General features: G+C 38.9%; 1 protein-coding gene across 1 annotated transcript in view; it reads right to left on the bottom strand.

Annotated features, from left to right (window-relative positions):
- The window catches only part of LOC308676480 (26S proteasome non-ATPase regulatory subunit 11-like), a 43,277-nt gene extending 39,630 nt beyond the window's left edge, over nt 1-3,647 (bottom strand). Inside the window, exons 1-2 of the mRNA XM_081342294.1 lie at nt 3,514-3,647; nt 593-694 (exon numbers count right to left, since the gene is read on the bottom strand). Of these exons, the coding sequence (XP_081198420.1) occupies nt 593-694; nt 3,514-3,604 (193 nt within the window). The 5' untranslated portion in view covers nt 3,605-3,647. The remainder of the gene's footprint in view (nt 1-592; nt 695-3,513) is intronic.
- Between the last annotated feature and the right edge of the window lie 11,374 nt (nt 3,648-15,021).

The raw sequence follows: 15,021 nt of genomic DNA, 5'->3' as shown, positions 1-15,021 counted from the left end.
AAGATAAAATGTATTGTAAAACTTTTTAATAAAAAAAGCCAACCAATTTACACTGTTTTCTGTTATGTAATCCTTATTTTGCTATAAGTTGCTCAGAACCATTTGAAATGAAGCAGCATAGACATATTAATAGTAAATACATATTATAATTAACATTTCATTAGTTTGGTCCTGAAGCATGTCAGTGTTTAATGATTATGAATACTTTAAGTCTTCCTCAAAAACAGATAATTAAGCTTCATGTTATTTATGTCAAACCACAATAAATAGGCAGGGATGTTAATTTTCCACAAACTACATTTTCTAAAGACTAGGTCACAAAATGGCTTGTTTGGGCTTAGAATGCAGTGTGAACCTAGTTAGTGTTTATAGTTTATGGCTTTATGAAATGTGTGAAGCCAGCCATGGTTAAATCATAATTTAACATGGAGAAACAGTGGTGGGAAAACAAAGAGGTTTAAACAGGATAATTATTTGATCAAGATCAATTTCAAATTACTGGTAGAAAAAAATCTCCCACTCTAGTATTTATACTAGTTTTAGAAAAGCTGCTAGGGATGTGACCATTAAACTGATTAAATATAGAATTTACCTTCTGCCTGTCCTGTCTTGGCCAAAAGACTCCCAAGTTCCAGGATGCTCTGTTCTTTGACTTGGACTGCTTCTTCATCATCCTCTTGAACATCACGTTTCACTGTGAAGATAAACATTTTAATAAAAGCAGAGAATATTTCAAATGGAAGACTGTTTACAATTCTCTTAAACTTCCATTTTAAATTTAACTTGCTTCTTGTAAGCCAAAAAGACCTGCCTGACAGATTATTCATTGTCTTGAACAAGGAGCAGAAAGATCTGCATCATGAGGCAGCTCATCAAATAGAATATTTATACAGTGTTTGATGTCGGCCCATTTGGTATTAATACTTGCATCAGAATAAATATGGCTGCAACTATGAAATTAATCTCCTTCACTCTTGAATGTGTTACTAGATACTGTAAATAAGACAATGCATATAAAGTTTTCCAACACTAAAAACAGGTATGCCACCAGTGCTAATTTGCAGGAACAAGCACAAAAAACACTGTTATTCAGAGAAGCCAAAAGAGTAAGCTTGTTTCTTAGAGTACCTGCACAGTGTAGCAGCTAACATTTAAGGCATTAATGAAATACAAACTTTTTGCTTGGGAGATCATTCAATTATCTTTAGCAATACTAAGGGTGAATGTTATACTGACCTGAAATAAAAAATGCACGTCCCCACTATAACCCACTATTGCTTACAAAAGGTTCATTGGCAGAATCATTCATTTCATCCTAATTTATCTTCTTTCCATCCTGGGGCAACTGATAATGCAAAGAACAGCATAACCATCATCTATGATGGATTGCACTTAAAATTATAGCACTATAAGAAAAATAAAATGCTGTGTGGGTGACCTAAAATAAACGTAATGACAACAGGAGCTGTTCTCAGGACACAACAGTTCCCAATAGCAAAGTTACTGAGCCAAATTAATATTGTTTCCCATTTTCAGAATAATCAGAATATCAAAAAAAATTGTCCTAAGGCAAAACTCATTGTCAAGCACAGCAAAGATGCATAGGAACCAATTCCCTAAATCAATCTTGTCTTCATAAGTTCCAGTGACTAACACCAGGATTCACTGAACACTGCAAGACCAGGGAACCTTCTGTGGACAACAAATGTGGAAGCAAGTTACCCTTGGTGGTGTACTTATCTCATTTCTTTGCTGCTGGCAAGCTCACAAAAAGAACCTCTACACCAGGTGTCCTGTACTCATACTTGTCTGAGCGAGGATGTTGTCTTACTGCTGTTACCAACTAACGTGTTCTACAGAAAATCAAGTGGAACGTGATATAAAATGTATGGAATAGACCATGGGTGTCAAACTCGCTGCATCACGTGACATGTTGCGACATATCACAACTTTTTTTGCATTGCTGGCGCTGGAGTGGGCACAGCCTCTGTATGATGCAACCGGCCCATGGGCCAGCAGTTTGACACCCCTGGAATAGACTATATTAAGATGTATGTGTACAGAAGAAAAAAAGGGTACTTCACATAGTTAATTACACACCCATTTTACAGAAAATTGGATTGTCACTTACCTCCGGATTTGGAAAAGAGAGCCTTTCTACAATGTTTAGAATTACATAATTAAACTAAATTATTTTTAGATAAGAAACAAGGACAGTCCTAAAATCAGAACAAAAGCTCATTTAATCTAGTAGTTAACCATATGCCCTCATGAAGCCCATTAATGGGCATAAGGATAGTAGCCATCTTGTTTAATAACAGCAGCGGACATCTCTACACTACATATTTACCTATGTGGACATACAGTAGACTTCTGGAATATGAACATGCTCTAACTAGCAATACCCTCACACGGACAAGTCAGGAACATTCAAAGTGTGGTCCAACAACTTTACTCATGCTGCTTCACCATTTTTTCTATATCCAATTTCTGTATTAGCCCTTTTTAGATCCATTATTCTTACTCCTCACATTACCATTCCTACTGCCATCCCCAGACCATAACTTCTGTCTCCCTAAATACTCCACTTCCATTGCACAGAGCATTTTCCCCTTTTACTCTCTGTAGCAGGGCACTTCTATCATACTATTAGCTAAGAAAAGCCCAACTAAAAATGAACCAATAAAACTTCCAGGATATACTAATTTACACTTGTAAATAGTATTTTCTACAACCAACAAGTGAAATGTTTCATGGCATGTAAAATGCATTATCATGTACTACCACTTGTCTGTCAAAACTAATGCTAAAAATACTGAATGATAAAACATATTAAACAACTAGTAAAACAAGTGCAATGTACTCCCTTACATATTCACTGTGACCAAGAATCCACTCTCCACTCCCATTAGAACATCAACCTATATTTCAAAAAAACTCCTACTGATTGATCATCAGCTCATACACACTTCTTTCCCCTCTGTATAGAATCGCCCGCTCATTACCTTTAATGTCAGAGAAAGTTGCTTTTGAATGGAGATCCAAAAAAGTGAAGTCCGTTTAGAAAGTCAGACTAAGCTAACTACGTCAGGGCAAAGGCTAGAAAGTAGGTGAAAAGCGGCAGCAAACCCCATTCCTAGCGGACAAATCCGCCCGCTTAGTTTCTAATCCTCAAGACCACCCCTTCTGAATTAAAGCCAATGACAGGTCAGAGAGCCCGCTTGGTGCTCTGAGACCACTTGTCAGCCTCGACCCTCCCCTTCAGCTCAATCCCAGCATTTGTCTTCCAATCCCGACTTGCTTTCTCTATTTCCATGAAGCGATGCTGAATATAGACCTACTCAGGCCGTTCCAACTGAGCCTTCCCATTTCCAAATTCCGTTTTCCTTCGGAATTGCTCAGTGAGTCAGCAGTGGATCCAGTCCAAGCCGTCCAGGCCCATCATCAATTTCGTTCCACTATTGGCAACCAGGTCGACTGCCAGTTTTCCACTTTTCGGCGGGCTCAACTCACCTATAGAGTGCAAAATGCCGATTGAGGCCTCGCGATCAGTGCTCTGCAACGACTGGGCGCGCTGAAACTCTAAGCCCGCCGCAGCCGCCATCTTAAAAGCAAAACTCGCTCACTCACGCCGGCCAGAATCGCAGGGCGTTATTTTCACCGGAAACTGCTTGTCTCACTTCCTTCCCTTCGACTTTGCTGCGTCAAACTACAATGATATAATTCTATGATTACCCACCAAGAAGCAGCGCTGGCTGGGAAACGTAGTGTTTCATGAACATCATAGGAATCAAGTGGATTGGTTGCTGCTAATTAAGCAATGAAGGCGGAGTCTGGGGGGAGCTGAACTATCTACGCCGTACGCTAACTCAGCATCATAGTGTTGTAGAAAGAAGAGACTCACGCAAGCTCTTCAGGAAAGGAAAGATTTACAGGTGAAACTCGAATATCGTGCAAAAGTTCATTTATTTCAGTAATGCAACTTAAAAGGGGGAACTAATATATGAGATAGACTCATTACATGCAAAGCAAGATAGTTCAAGCCGTGATTTGTCATAATTGTGATGATTATGGCGTACAGCTCATGAAAACCCCAAATCCACAATCTCAGAAAATTAGAATATTACATGCAATCAATAAAACAAGGAGTGTACATAGAAGAATATCGGACCTCTGAAAAGTATAAGCATGCATATGTACTCAGTACTTGGTTTGGGCCCTTTTTGCAGCAATTACTGCCTCAATGCGGCCTGGCATGGAAGCTATCAGCCTGTGGCATTGCTGAGGTGTTATGGAAGACCAGGATGCTTCAATAGCGGCCTTCAGCTCTTCTGCATTGTTCGGTCTCATGTCTCTCATCTTTCTCTTGGCAATGCCCCATAGATTCTCTATGGGGTTCAGGTCAGGCGAGTTTGCTGGCCAATCAAGCACAGTAATCTCACGGTCATTGAACCAGGTTTTGGTGCTTTTGGCAGTGTGGGCAAGTGCCAAGTCCTGCTGGAAATGAAGTCAGCATCCCCATAAAGCTTGTCTGCGGAAGGAAGCATGAAGTGCTCCAAAATCTCCTGGTAGACGGCTGCGTTGACCCTGGACTTAATGAAGCACAGTGGACCAACACCAGCAGATGACATGGCTCCCCAAATCAACATAGACTGTGGAAACTTCACACTGGACTTCAAGCATCTTGCAGTGTGTGCCTCTCCATTCTTCCTCCAGACTCTAGGTCCTTGGTTTCCAAATGAGATGCAAAAGTTGCTCTCATCAGAAAAGAGGACTTTGGACCACTGAGCAACAGACCAGGTCTGTTTTTCTTTAGCCCAGGTAAGACGTTTCTGACGTTGTTTGTTGTTCAGAAGCAGCTTGACAAGAGGAATACGACATTTGAAGCCCATGTCCAGGATCCGTCTGTGTGTGGTGGCTCTTGATGCACTGACTCCAGCCTCAGTCCACTCCTTGTGAAAGTCCCCAACACTTTTTTTTTATTAATGAGTTTTACAAAAACAAAGTTTTACAATATATCCCCAAATCCCCCCCACCCCAAACCCGCCCACTTCCCCCCCCCACTTCCCAGAGCTAAATACAGGATTATAGTTATAGTAATCATATTCTAAATAAAAATTATGCATAATATACAATTAACCAAATTCATAATGTGCTTTAACTCCCCTTTAACATAACTACAAACAAAGTACCAATAACAATATCCCACTAAAATCTACTCATAAGCTAAATGGAACTTTTTAGTCCCATATTTGTTCTCAATATAATCTATCCATCTCCTCCAAACTGAAATATATCTTTCCTGTGAATGATCTTTCAAATAAGCAGAAATCTTAGACATTTCTGCAAGATTCGAAACTTTAAACACCCATTCTTCTATAGTAGGCAAACTATCCTTCTTCCAATATTGTCCCACCAGTAACCGTGCTGCTGTTATCATATTCAACATCAAATTAGTTTCTTTAACATCACAATCTACAACAATACCCAATAAAAACAATTGCGGAGAAAACTTTATCTTTCTCTTAAAAATCTTTTGAATGTTCCACCAAATTTTGATCCAAAAAGCTTTTATATTTCTACAAGTCCACCACATGTGAAAATAGGTAGCTTCTAAACTACCACATCTCCAACATTTAGACTGTAAATTAGGATACATGTTAGACAACTTCTTGGGATCCAAATGCCATCTATAAAACATTTTATAAAAATTTTCTCTTAAGTTTTGAGCCTGAGTAAAGTTAACATTTCTGACCCAAATTATCTCCCAAGTGTCCAACGAAATTGGTTCCTGAATATTTTGTGCCCACTTTATCATACAGTCTTTAACCAATTCCGTTTCCGAATCCAATTCAATTAAAACATTATATATCCTCTTTATATGTGCACAATTTAAATCTCTAATTTGTTTTACTAAATTTTGATCTATAATTGTGATGCCAACCTTTTGATCTGACTTCCAACTAGCTTTCAATTGAGTATATTGAAACCAAGAGTAACTTATGTTTTCTTGTCTTAACTCATCTAATGATTTAAGTTGCCAATCATTCCCTTGCAATCTAAGTAATTCCTTATAAGAAACCCTATCCATACTCACTCCCATAGATACGCCCTCTATCGTATGTCCAGGAATTCCCCAAATCGGTATTTTATAATTTAACTTATAATAATACTTTTTCCAGACACGCAATAAAGCACTTCTAAGAATATGGGATTTAAAAGCCCTGTCCACCTTTTTATCGTAAAGCAAATATGCATGCCATCCATATACCAAATCCCATCCCTCAAGATGAAGTATTCTCTTATTAGTTAAATTAAGCCAATCACTAACCCACGTCAAGGCAACCGCATCATAATACAATTTCAAATTCGGCGCCTTGAGTCCCCCTCTTTCCCTAGCATCTTGTAAAATCTTAAATTTAACTCTTGGTTTTTTCCCCGCCCAAATAAATTTATTAATACCCTTCTGCCATTGATCAAGGTTGGCATCCTTTTTCAATATAGGTATCATTTGAAACAAAAAAACTTTGGCAGAACATTCATTTTAACAACTGCAATTCTTCCCAGTAATGATAATTGTAATTTTTTCCAATTATTTAAATCCCTTTGTACCTTCAACCATAGTGTTTCATAATTATTCTTATACAATTTTACATTTGAGGCTTCAATATATACTCCTAAATATTTAACCTTTTTCACTATTTCAAAACCTGTTAATTTAGATAACATATCCCTTTCACTCATAGATAAGTTCTTAGATAATATCTTAGTCTTATTACTATTCACCTTGAACCCAGAAACCTTACCATACTGAGTTATAATTTCCATCAAATCTATAACCGACTGTAACGGTTGAGATACTGTCACAACCAAGTCGTCAGCAAAAGTCCCCCTCTTTCCCTAGCATCTTGTAAAATCTTAAATTTAACTCTTGGTTTTTTCCCCGCCCAAATAAATTTATTAATACCCTTCTGCCATTGATCAAGGTTGGCATCCTTTTTCAATATAGGTATCATTTGAAACAAAAAAACTTTGGCAGAACATTCATTTTAACAACTGCAATTCTTCCCAGTAATGATAATTGTAATTTTTTCCAATTATTTAAATCCCTTTGTACCTTCAACCATAGTGTTTCATAATTATTCTTATACAATTTTACATTTGAGGCTTCAATATATACTCCTAAATATTTAACCTTTTTCACTATTTCAAAACCTGTTAATTTAGATAACATATCCCTTTCACTCATAGATAAGTTCTTAGATAATATCTTAGTCTTATTACTATTCACCTTGAACCCAGAAACCTTACCATACTGAGTTATAATTTCCATCAAATCTATAACCGACTGTAACGGTTGAGATACTGTCACAACCAAGTCGTCAGCAAAAGCTCTCAATCTATAATCATTCTGTTTTATTTTAATTCCCTTTATCATAGAGGACTCTCGAATTTTAATTAATAAAATCTCTAATGTTAAAACAAACAATAATGGTGATAGGGGGCATCCCTGTCTTGTACCTTTTTCAATTTTAAAGGTCTCTGTTAGTCCCCCATTAACTATAATTTGTGCAGTTTGTTGTTGATATATAACTTTAATAGCATGTAAAAAAGCTTCTCCAAAATTCATCTCCTCAACAACTCTCAATAAAAATTGCCAATTCAATTGGTCAAAGGCTTTCTCTGCATCCAAAAATATCAATGCTGCGGAGACTTGGTTGTTCTTATCCAAGTATTCAAGCAAGTTTACAATTTGTCTTACGTTATATTTCATATACCTCCCAGATATAAACCCCGATTGATCACTATGAATCATTTGTTTCAAAACCTTACATTAATCTATTAGCCAATACTTTAGCAAAAATCTTATAATCTGTATTTAAAAGCGATATAGGTCTATAATTTTTAGGTTGAGTAAGGTCTTGATCCTCCTTTGGAATCAATGATACAAAAGCTGTCCTCCATGATGGAGGAACTGCACCTCCAGTCTGAATTTCATTAAACAAAATCTTTAAGGGTTCAATCATTTCAGGCAACAACTTTTTATAGTAAATTGCTGTTAATCCATCTGTTCCCAGAGCCTTGCCCAATTTCAACTGTTTAATAGCTAAAGAAATTTCTTCTGATGTAATTGGACAATTCATCTCAAGTTGTTGTTCTTTTGAGAGTCTCAGAAAATGAGCTCCCTGTAAACATTTGTCTATATCTAAAGCTTGTATATTTTCTTTAGAATATAATTTTGAGTAAAAATCTAAAAAACTCCTCTTAATCAAATTTTGTTGGTAGACTTCTTTTCCTTTATATTCTATTTTATCTATAATACGTGATTTCTGTTTCTTCCTTAATTGATAAGCCAACCATCTACCAGGCTTATTAGCGTTACAAAAAGTATTATGTTTAGCATAGCGCAAATTAATTGCTACTTGATCAGCCAGTAGCATATTAAATTGTTCTTTCAATAAATGTATTGAGATCCTTAAATTATTATCCAATGGATTCAAAATAAGCTTTTTCTCCTTAGCTTTAATCTCTTCCTCAATATCTAAACGTTTTTGCATTTGCTTACGCCTGTAAGCACTATTCATATAAATCAAAACCCCTCTCATATAAGCTTTACTAGCATCCCAAACCATTTCCATCGAGGTACCTTTATGCATATTTGTAACAAAAAATTCTTTCATATGTTCTCTACATTTCTGCAAGAACAAGTCATTTGTAAATAAGTTCTCATTCAGCCTCCAGGATCTTCTACTAGCATCTTCAGCAAAAAACTCCAACCAGACAGGACTATGGTCAGACATTGTCCTAGGAAAAATCTTAACGTTCTTAACCGAAGAAAAAAGATCAGTAGTAATCAAAATAAAGACAATCCTGGAGAAAGATTTATGTCTATCCGAAAAAAAGTAAAATCTCTCTCTCTCATATTCCTTTCCCGCCATACATCTCTTAATTCCAGATCTTCCTTCAAATCAAAAAAAGCTTTAGGCAATTTTGAATTAAAAAAGTTTTTAGAGGATCCCTTCTTGTCTTCAGATGGCACCAAAACTCCATTCCAGTCCCCCATCATAATAACAGATTTATAATCCAGTTCGATTAGTCTCTGATGTACAAATTTAAAGAATTTTTGCTGTTGTTGATTTGGAGCTTATAATCCAATAAGAAGAACTTTCTTTCCTTGTAGTATTAATTCAATACTAACATATCTCCCTTGTTTATCCGATTCAATCAATCTTGCCAAAAAGTCTTTTCTTAAATAAATAACCACTCCAGCCTTCTTGTCCGGAGCAAAGGATGCAAAATGTGTTCCCAATCGGGAATTAATCAGATACTTTTGGTCTTTTAATGCAATATGTGTCTCTTGTAAACAAACAATGTCATTTTTATGTTGTTTCAGATAAAAAAATTCTTTCTTTTCTGTGGTGAATTTAAGCCATTAACATTCCATGTCAGGAACTTCACCATCTCTGGTGACCATGAGCCTTTGGAACATGGCCTGAAGATCAGCTGTTGCTCTCTTTGGGTATGCTCCTCCCACAGGCTCTGAGACAGCCACGTCTTGCGTAGCTGGACCAGTTACAGGCTTTTGTTTTTGCTCTTTTTCCATACGCTTATATGCAGCTCTTGTCATCCTCTGTTCTTTTGGGTCTTCCTTTAATGCCAAACTCTGCTCCGTAGCCTCCGCCTGCCGCATCTCCTCAAGAGGCAATGACATTGCCCCTTCACTCAATTGTTTATCTTCTTGTCTTATTTCTGTTCTTTTGATTCGAGGAGACGGTGGTAAGCCTGCTTTCAGGACCTTAGTGTAGAAATCTTTTGCTTTTAAAATTGTATCCAATCTGTATCTGGTCCCTGCATAATTTACCACAATTCCAATAGGTATTTCCCATCTGAACTGGATTTGTCGCTTCTTAAGCTCATCAGACAGAAAGGCAAAATCTTTCCTTTTTCTAAGAATTTTTGGAGGTATCGCCTTTAAAATCATAATATCTTGGCCTGCAATTTGAAATTTTTCCCGATAAAAAGCCTGGATAATAGAATTTCTGGTTGATCTCCTGGAAAAATAAATCACTACATCTCTAGGTAAGTTTTTTTGCCTAGCAATCCAGGAGTTAACCCTAAATGTCTTATCCATTTCCTTAAGCAGTTCTTCAGGTTCACATTTCAAAACAGGAGCCACTGCTCGTGCTATTTCCCATTCCAAATCTTCTTTAGGATTCTCTTTGAGGCCTCTGATACGCAAAGCAAACTCCATGTTCTTATATTCTGATATAGTAACCTCGTCCTCTGTTCTGTCAATCTTGGCCTCTGCTCTATCAATCTTCTGTTCAGCATCAGTAATTTTATTTTCCAAATTCTCCACATACTCCATAACTGAGTCCACACGAACATCCAGGCGTTCTATATGTGCAGCCAGACCCTGAAGTGCAAGCACTATATCTTCCCTCATCTGGTTGTTTTGGTTAACAAATTCTTCCCTTGTTTCCTTTATTTCCTGCTGCAAAACTTGTGTTGACTGCATCACAACTCGCTGAATATCTGTCAGTGTAAATGCAGGAGGTGGGGGGGAGGGTGGTTGTACTGTAGGTTTCATCGAAGTCTGCCCTACAGCTTGTGGTAAAGGTGAAGAAATAACATTCTTGGAAATTGGAGGCCCTCCCCCACATCTCGCAGCCATCTCTTAGGTTTCGATTTCCTCTTTCACCCAGCAGAATCAAAGTTCAGGGGGAAAAAAGAAGGAAAAGGAAAGAAAAAATAAAAATTCTCCCAAAGTTCTTAACCTTCAATAAGAAAAAAGGGAACAGGCTTTCAAATAAACAAAATCCGATACTGGGTAAAGTCAGTTGCAAATTGTATCTCTTGCTTTGTAGCAAAATATAACAGTTTTCCAACGCAGTCACTTCGCACAGGAAAGAAACATTCCAGCGCCATTTTTACTCCATTTCAAACTTGAAACTTGAAGAAGATAATGAAACTGAGTTAAAGTTAAAATCCAACTTGAAAATTCAGATCTTCCTGCTTTGCTCTGCCTGCTTCTCAAAGAAACAAAATACTCACAGTCCCATCTAAGCAGCAGGTGCAGTTGTTGCATCTGGTTCCACTCCTTTTGGAGCGAAAACGTCCTGAGAGCAGAGAAAGCCTGGGCTCCGAGGGGGCTCACCCTGTTATCCCCCAAACTACTTGGGAGAATCACAGGGGAGCTCTACCTCTACCCAGGCAAGCTCGCCTCTCCCTCTTCTCCCGAGGGAGAAGCTCCAGCACCGCGGGACAACTGATTTTCGCTGCCTCCGAGCGCTTTGACACTTCCCAGGATCGGGCGGCTTCAAAACGCCGCCATTCGGCGCGGCAGCGCTACCGGAAGCTCCGAAAATCCCCAACACTTTTGAATGGCCTTTTCCTGACAATCCTCTCTAGGCTGCAGTCATCCCTGCTGCTTGTGCACCTTTTTCTTCCACACTTTTCCCTTCCACATAACTTTCTATTAATGTGCTTTGATACAGCACTTGGGGAACATCCAACTTCTTTTGCAATTACCTTTTGAGGCTTTCCCTCCTTATGGAGGGTGTCAATGATGGTTTTCTGCACAACTGTCAGGTCAGCAGTCTTCCCCATGATTGTGATTCCTACTGAACCAGACTGAGAGACCATTTAAAGGCTCAGGAAGCCTTTGCAGGTGTTATGGCTTAATTAGCTGATTAGATTGGGACACTTTGAGCCTAGAATATTGCACCTTTTCACAATATTCTAATTTTCTGAGATTGTGGATTTGGGGTTTTCATCAGCTGTAAGCCATAATCATCACAATTATGACAAATCACGGCTTGAACTATCTTGCTTTGCATGTAATGAGTCTATCTCATATATTAGTTTCCCCTTTTAAGTTGCGTTACTGAAATAAATGAACTTTTGCACGATATTCTAATTTTTCGAGTTTCACCTGTATTGCGCAGGTTCAGAAGGCTTAAAAAAGGAAAGGGTCTGAACCCTGAAGGGCTCATGAACAGACATAATTATACACCTCTAATTCCTAGTTATACATTGTTATACATTGTTCCTTATATGGTTACATCCTGCACATTCTTATCAGACAACAGTTTACAGAAGAAAATTACATGAAGTACGTGTAGTTTCACAGACAGGATATGGCTATCCCAATCAACATCTACCTTAAGGACAAGACTATGTTTGCTTAAACAATGACCTTTGTACACTTCCTCTTTATTCCCCCCTTTTGAGACTTATCTCAACTCGTGACAATGAGTCTCAACAGAGGTCTTCTTTGGTTTGTAACCTTTCATATTCCCACATTGCCATTACCTGTGCAGTAGCTTTTCTTTCAGCAAGTAAAGCTAAGCTATTGGATATAGTTCTTATAAAAATAGGCAAGATACAAGGAATCAACACACATCCTGCAGCTATCAGTCCTATGAGAGTCACGATTGCTTGTAACCCTGGAAGTTTGGGAAACCATCCACTGAAAATCTCTTGGAAATTAAAACCCTTCCAGGTTTGATCTGCATTGTGTGTCAATTGCCTCATTTCAGTGGTTAATTGTTTGATTACCTGTCCAGTTTCGTCAATTTGAAGACAACAATTTGAAAGATTGAATTTTCCACACACTCCACCTTCTTTTGCCAATAGGTAATCTAAAGCCAATCATTTTTGATAGACTGCTGTTCGGAGTTTATCAGTAGTTACAGCTAACAAGTTCAAGGCTTTATCTAGGTGTTGCCCTGCCAGATCCACAACAGCCTGCAGCCTAATTATACGGTTTATCATATAGATTGGTGTTCTGTAAACATAGGTGCCATCCTCTGCCCAGGTTGCTTGGCCATACACACAAACTATCCTCTCTGAATTCCACAAATCCCCCATTTTCTCATAATCGGATTCTCTACAAGGGAAATTAGAGAAGGCTGTGTCAAGCTCTCTTTTTCTTCGATTTCCTATTTGATCATAGACTGGCACACCAAGCACCTGTCATGACTGTATTGGCAAAAGAAAGAATGAGGGCTTTATCCAACCCAATACACATGATCCTGACCAATTCTTAGGTAACACCTCATAAGCAAAGGTGCCACAAATCCAGTACATGTCACTGGGGGCTACCCATTCCTCTTCCTTGTTCGAGTTCAGATAAGGCATGATAGTCATATCAAACTTTAAAGGTTCAGAGGCATTTCCCAAAGATGTCCATACCTTATACTGTTCATCCCAATCCCCCAAACAGATAAGATCTCCCACTGGCCGATCCCCTCTGCGTGTAAAGCAGTTTCGGCCAACCAGATTTGTTGTGAGAGTCCACACCGTGCCATATACATGCATTCTTTGGGTGATATTACCTGCCCTTGTCATATTGTTATATATTTCTGGGTTAGCTTCCATCGCCTCCCATGGCCACTGTTCCCCCAGATTCGTTCCTCCACATACAAAACAATTCTTTACAGTCAGAGCTTTTGCTATTTCCTCTGCTAATGACAGAAATAGATTGGTTGCTTTCATAGAAACCTCGAATTGGTCTTTTGATTTCTCCATTCGGGCTAAAGTGTCATATACTGACCATCCTAGAGATTTTTGTTCTCCATCATAGAGTACCTGTTTTACGATTGTGATATAGGTCTTTGGTGTTGTGATTCAGGGTCAGCCTGTGGGTTCGGCAGTTGGGTCGGACAATTCAGAGGAGGAGGAGGGGGGTGTTGAAGAGCTTGCTGAGAATAATATTGAGGCTCCACAGAGCCCTCAGCCAGGCCCCTCCCATCTGGTCACGACGCAGACCCAGCTGCGTGAGCCTGACAGCGTGGATGAAGATGACCCACAGCTGGCCCTGTTCAAGGACGCCCGACGCAGGAGGCAGTCAATCAGGAGTAAACAGAGGAAGGCAATGGGGCACCTCGGAAGGAGGCAGAGAGAAGCCACGCCCTGAACTGTTTAAAAGGGGAATGTGTGGGAGGGCTGGTTTGCTGAAGGCAACTGTTTGAATAGCTCCTGTTTCATGGTTCGTGTTTGCTCTCTTTGTTTGCTCTGTTTATGTTTTTATGTTAATAAATTTGGCAGGCTTAGTTCCAGCCTCTTGCCTTCTTGTAAAAGGGGTTGTCCCTGCCTTTTCTGCTGGGCCGGTAACAGGCTGGTACAGAACATTTGGATCCTCCCCTGTCCCATCAATTCCTATGGCATACACATATCGACTAGGCATCTCTCAGCTGACTTCCAGTAGCACTTGATTACTTTGAGCCATTCGGTGGACATTAGTCAAGTACTTGCACCCCTGATATCCTCCCTCAGTATATTCACAAACACATTCCCACCATGAGCAGGCTGTTTTTCCAGCATATCCTGCACAGGGGAGATATGTAAGTCCATCTGTGATACATGAACCCTTTGTATCACACAAAAGTAGTATAAGTACATACAAACTTTTAATGGAAATTATCAGTAGTTTTGATCAGTGACGTCATCAAAGTAAACAAAGCCACGTGCTGATTACGTCACCAGGCCATGCCCATAAACGGAAGTGACGTGCGCAGCCCTCCTCCCCGGATGTGATGTGCATAATCCTCCCCCCATGTGGTACAGGACTCACAAGGTCATAACCCTAGCCGGATATGACGTGTTGGCCTAACCCCATCAAAATAAGCATGGGTAACCCTAACAGATAAGGTGTGGTGCAAGGTCATAACCCTATTTTCAGATGGTACTTGCTGAACCTAATCCCATCAAGAAACATGTGGCAGTCAAGCTTCTGTGTACTTGATTACATTAACCCTAGACTAATTCTATGGACATGCAAATTCTAAAGAAACACAGAGACCTGTGTTTTTGGGAAACAAAACTCTGCTTTTTTGGGGGGGGGTAATTAAAAAAAGGCTTTTTATTTCTAATCATTCTAGCCTAATGATGCTTTTAATTTTTGTGGAGTTTTAAAAATCAATACCTCAAAAGCTGGGGGGGGGGAAGGAGCACCTAAAAGGCGGCCAGGGTTTGCATTTAAACCAGGCAATTTTAAAAACATTTTCCCTGAATGTA

The sequence above is a fragment of the Vipera berus genome (assembly GCF_964194415.1).
Source record: "Vipera berus genome assembly, chromosome: W".
Lineage (NCBI taxonomy): Eukaryota > Metazoa > Chordata > Lepidosauria > Squamata > Viperidae > Vipera > Vipera berus.
Note: the sequence above shows the minus strand (reverse complement) of the source record. Positions and strands in the feature narration are given on the sequence as shown.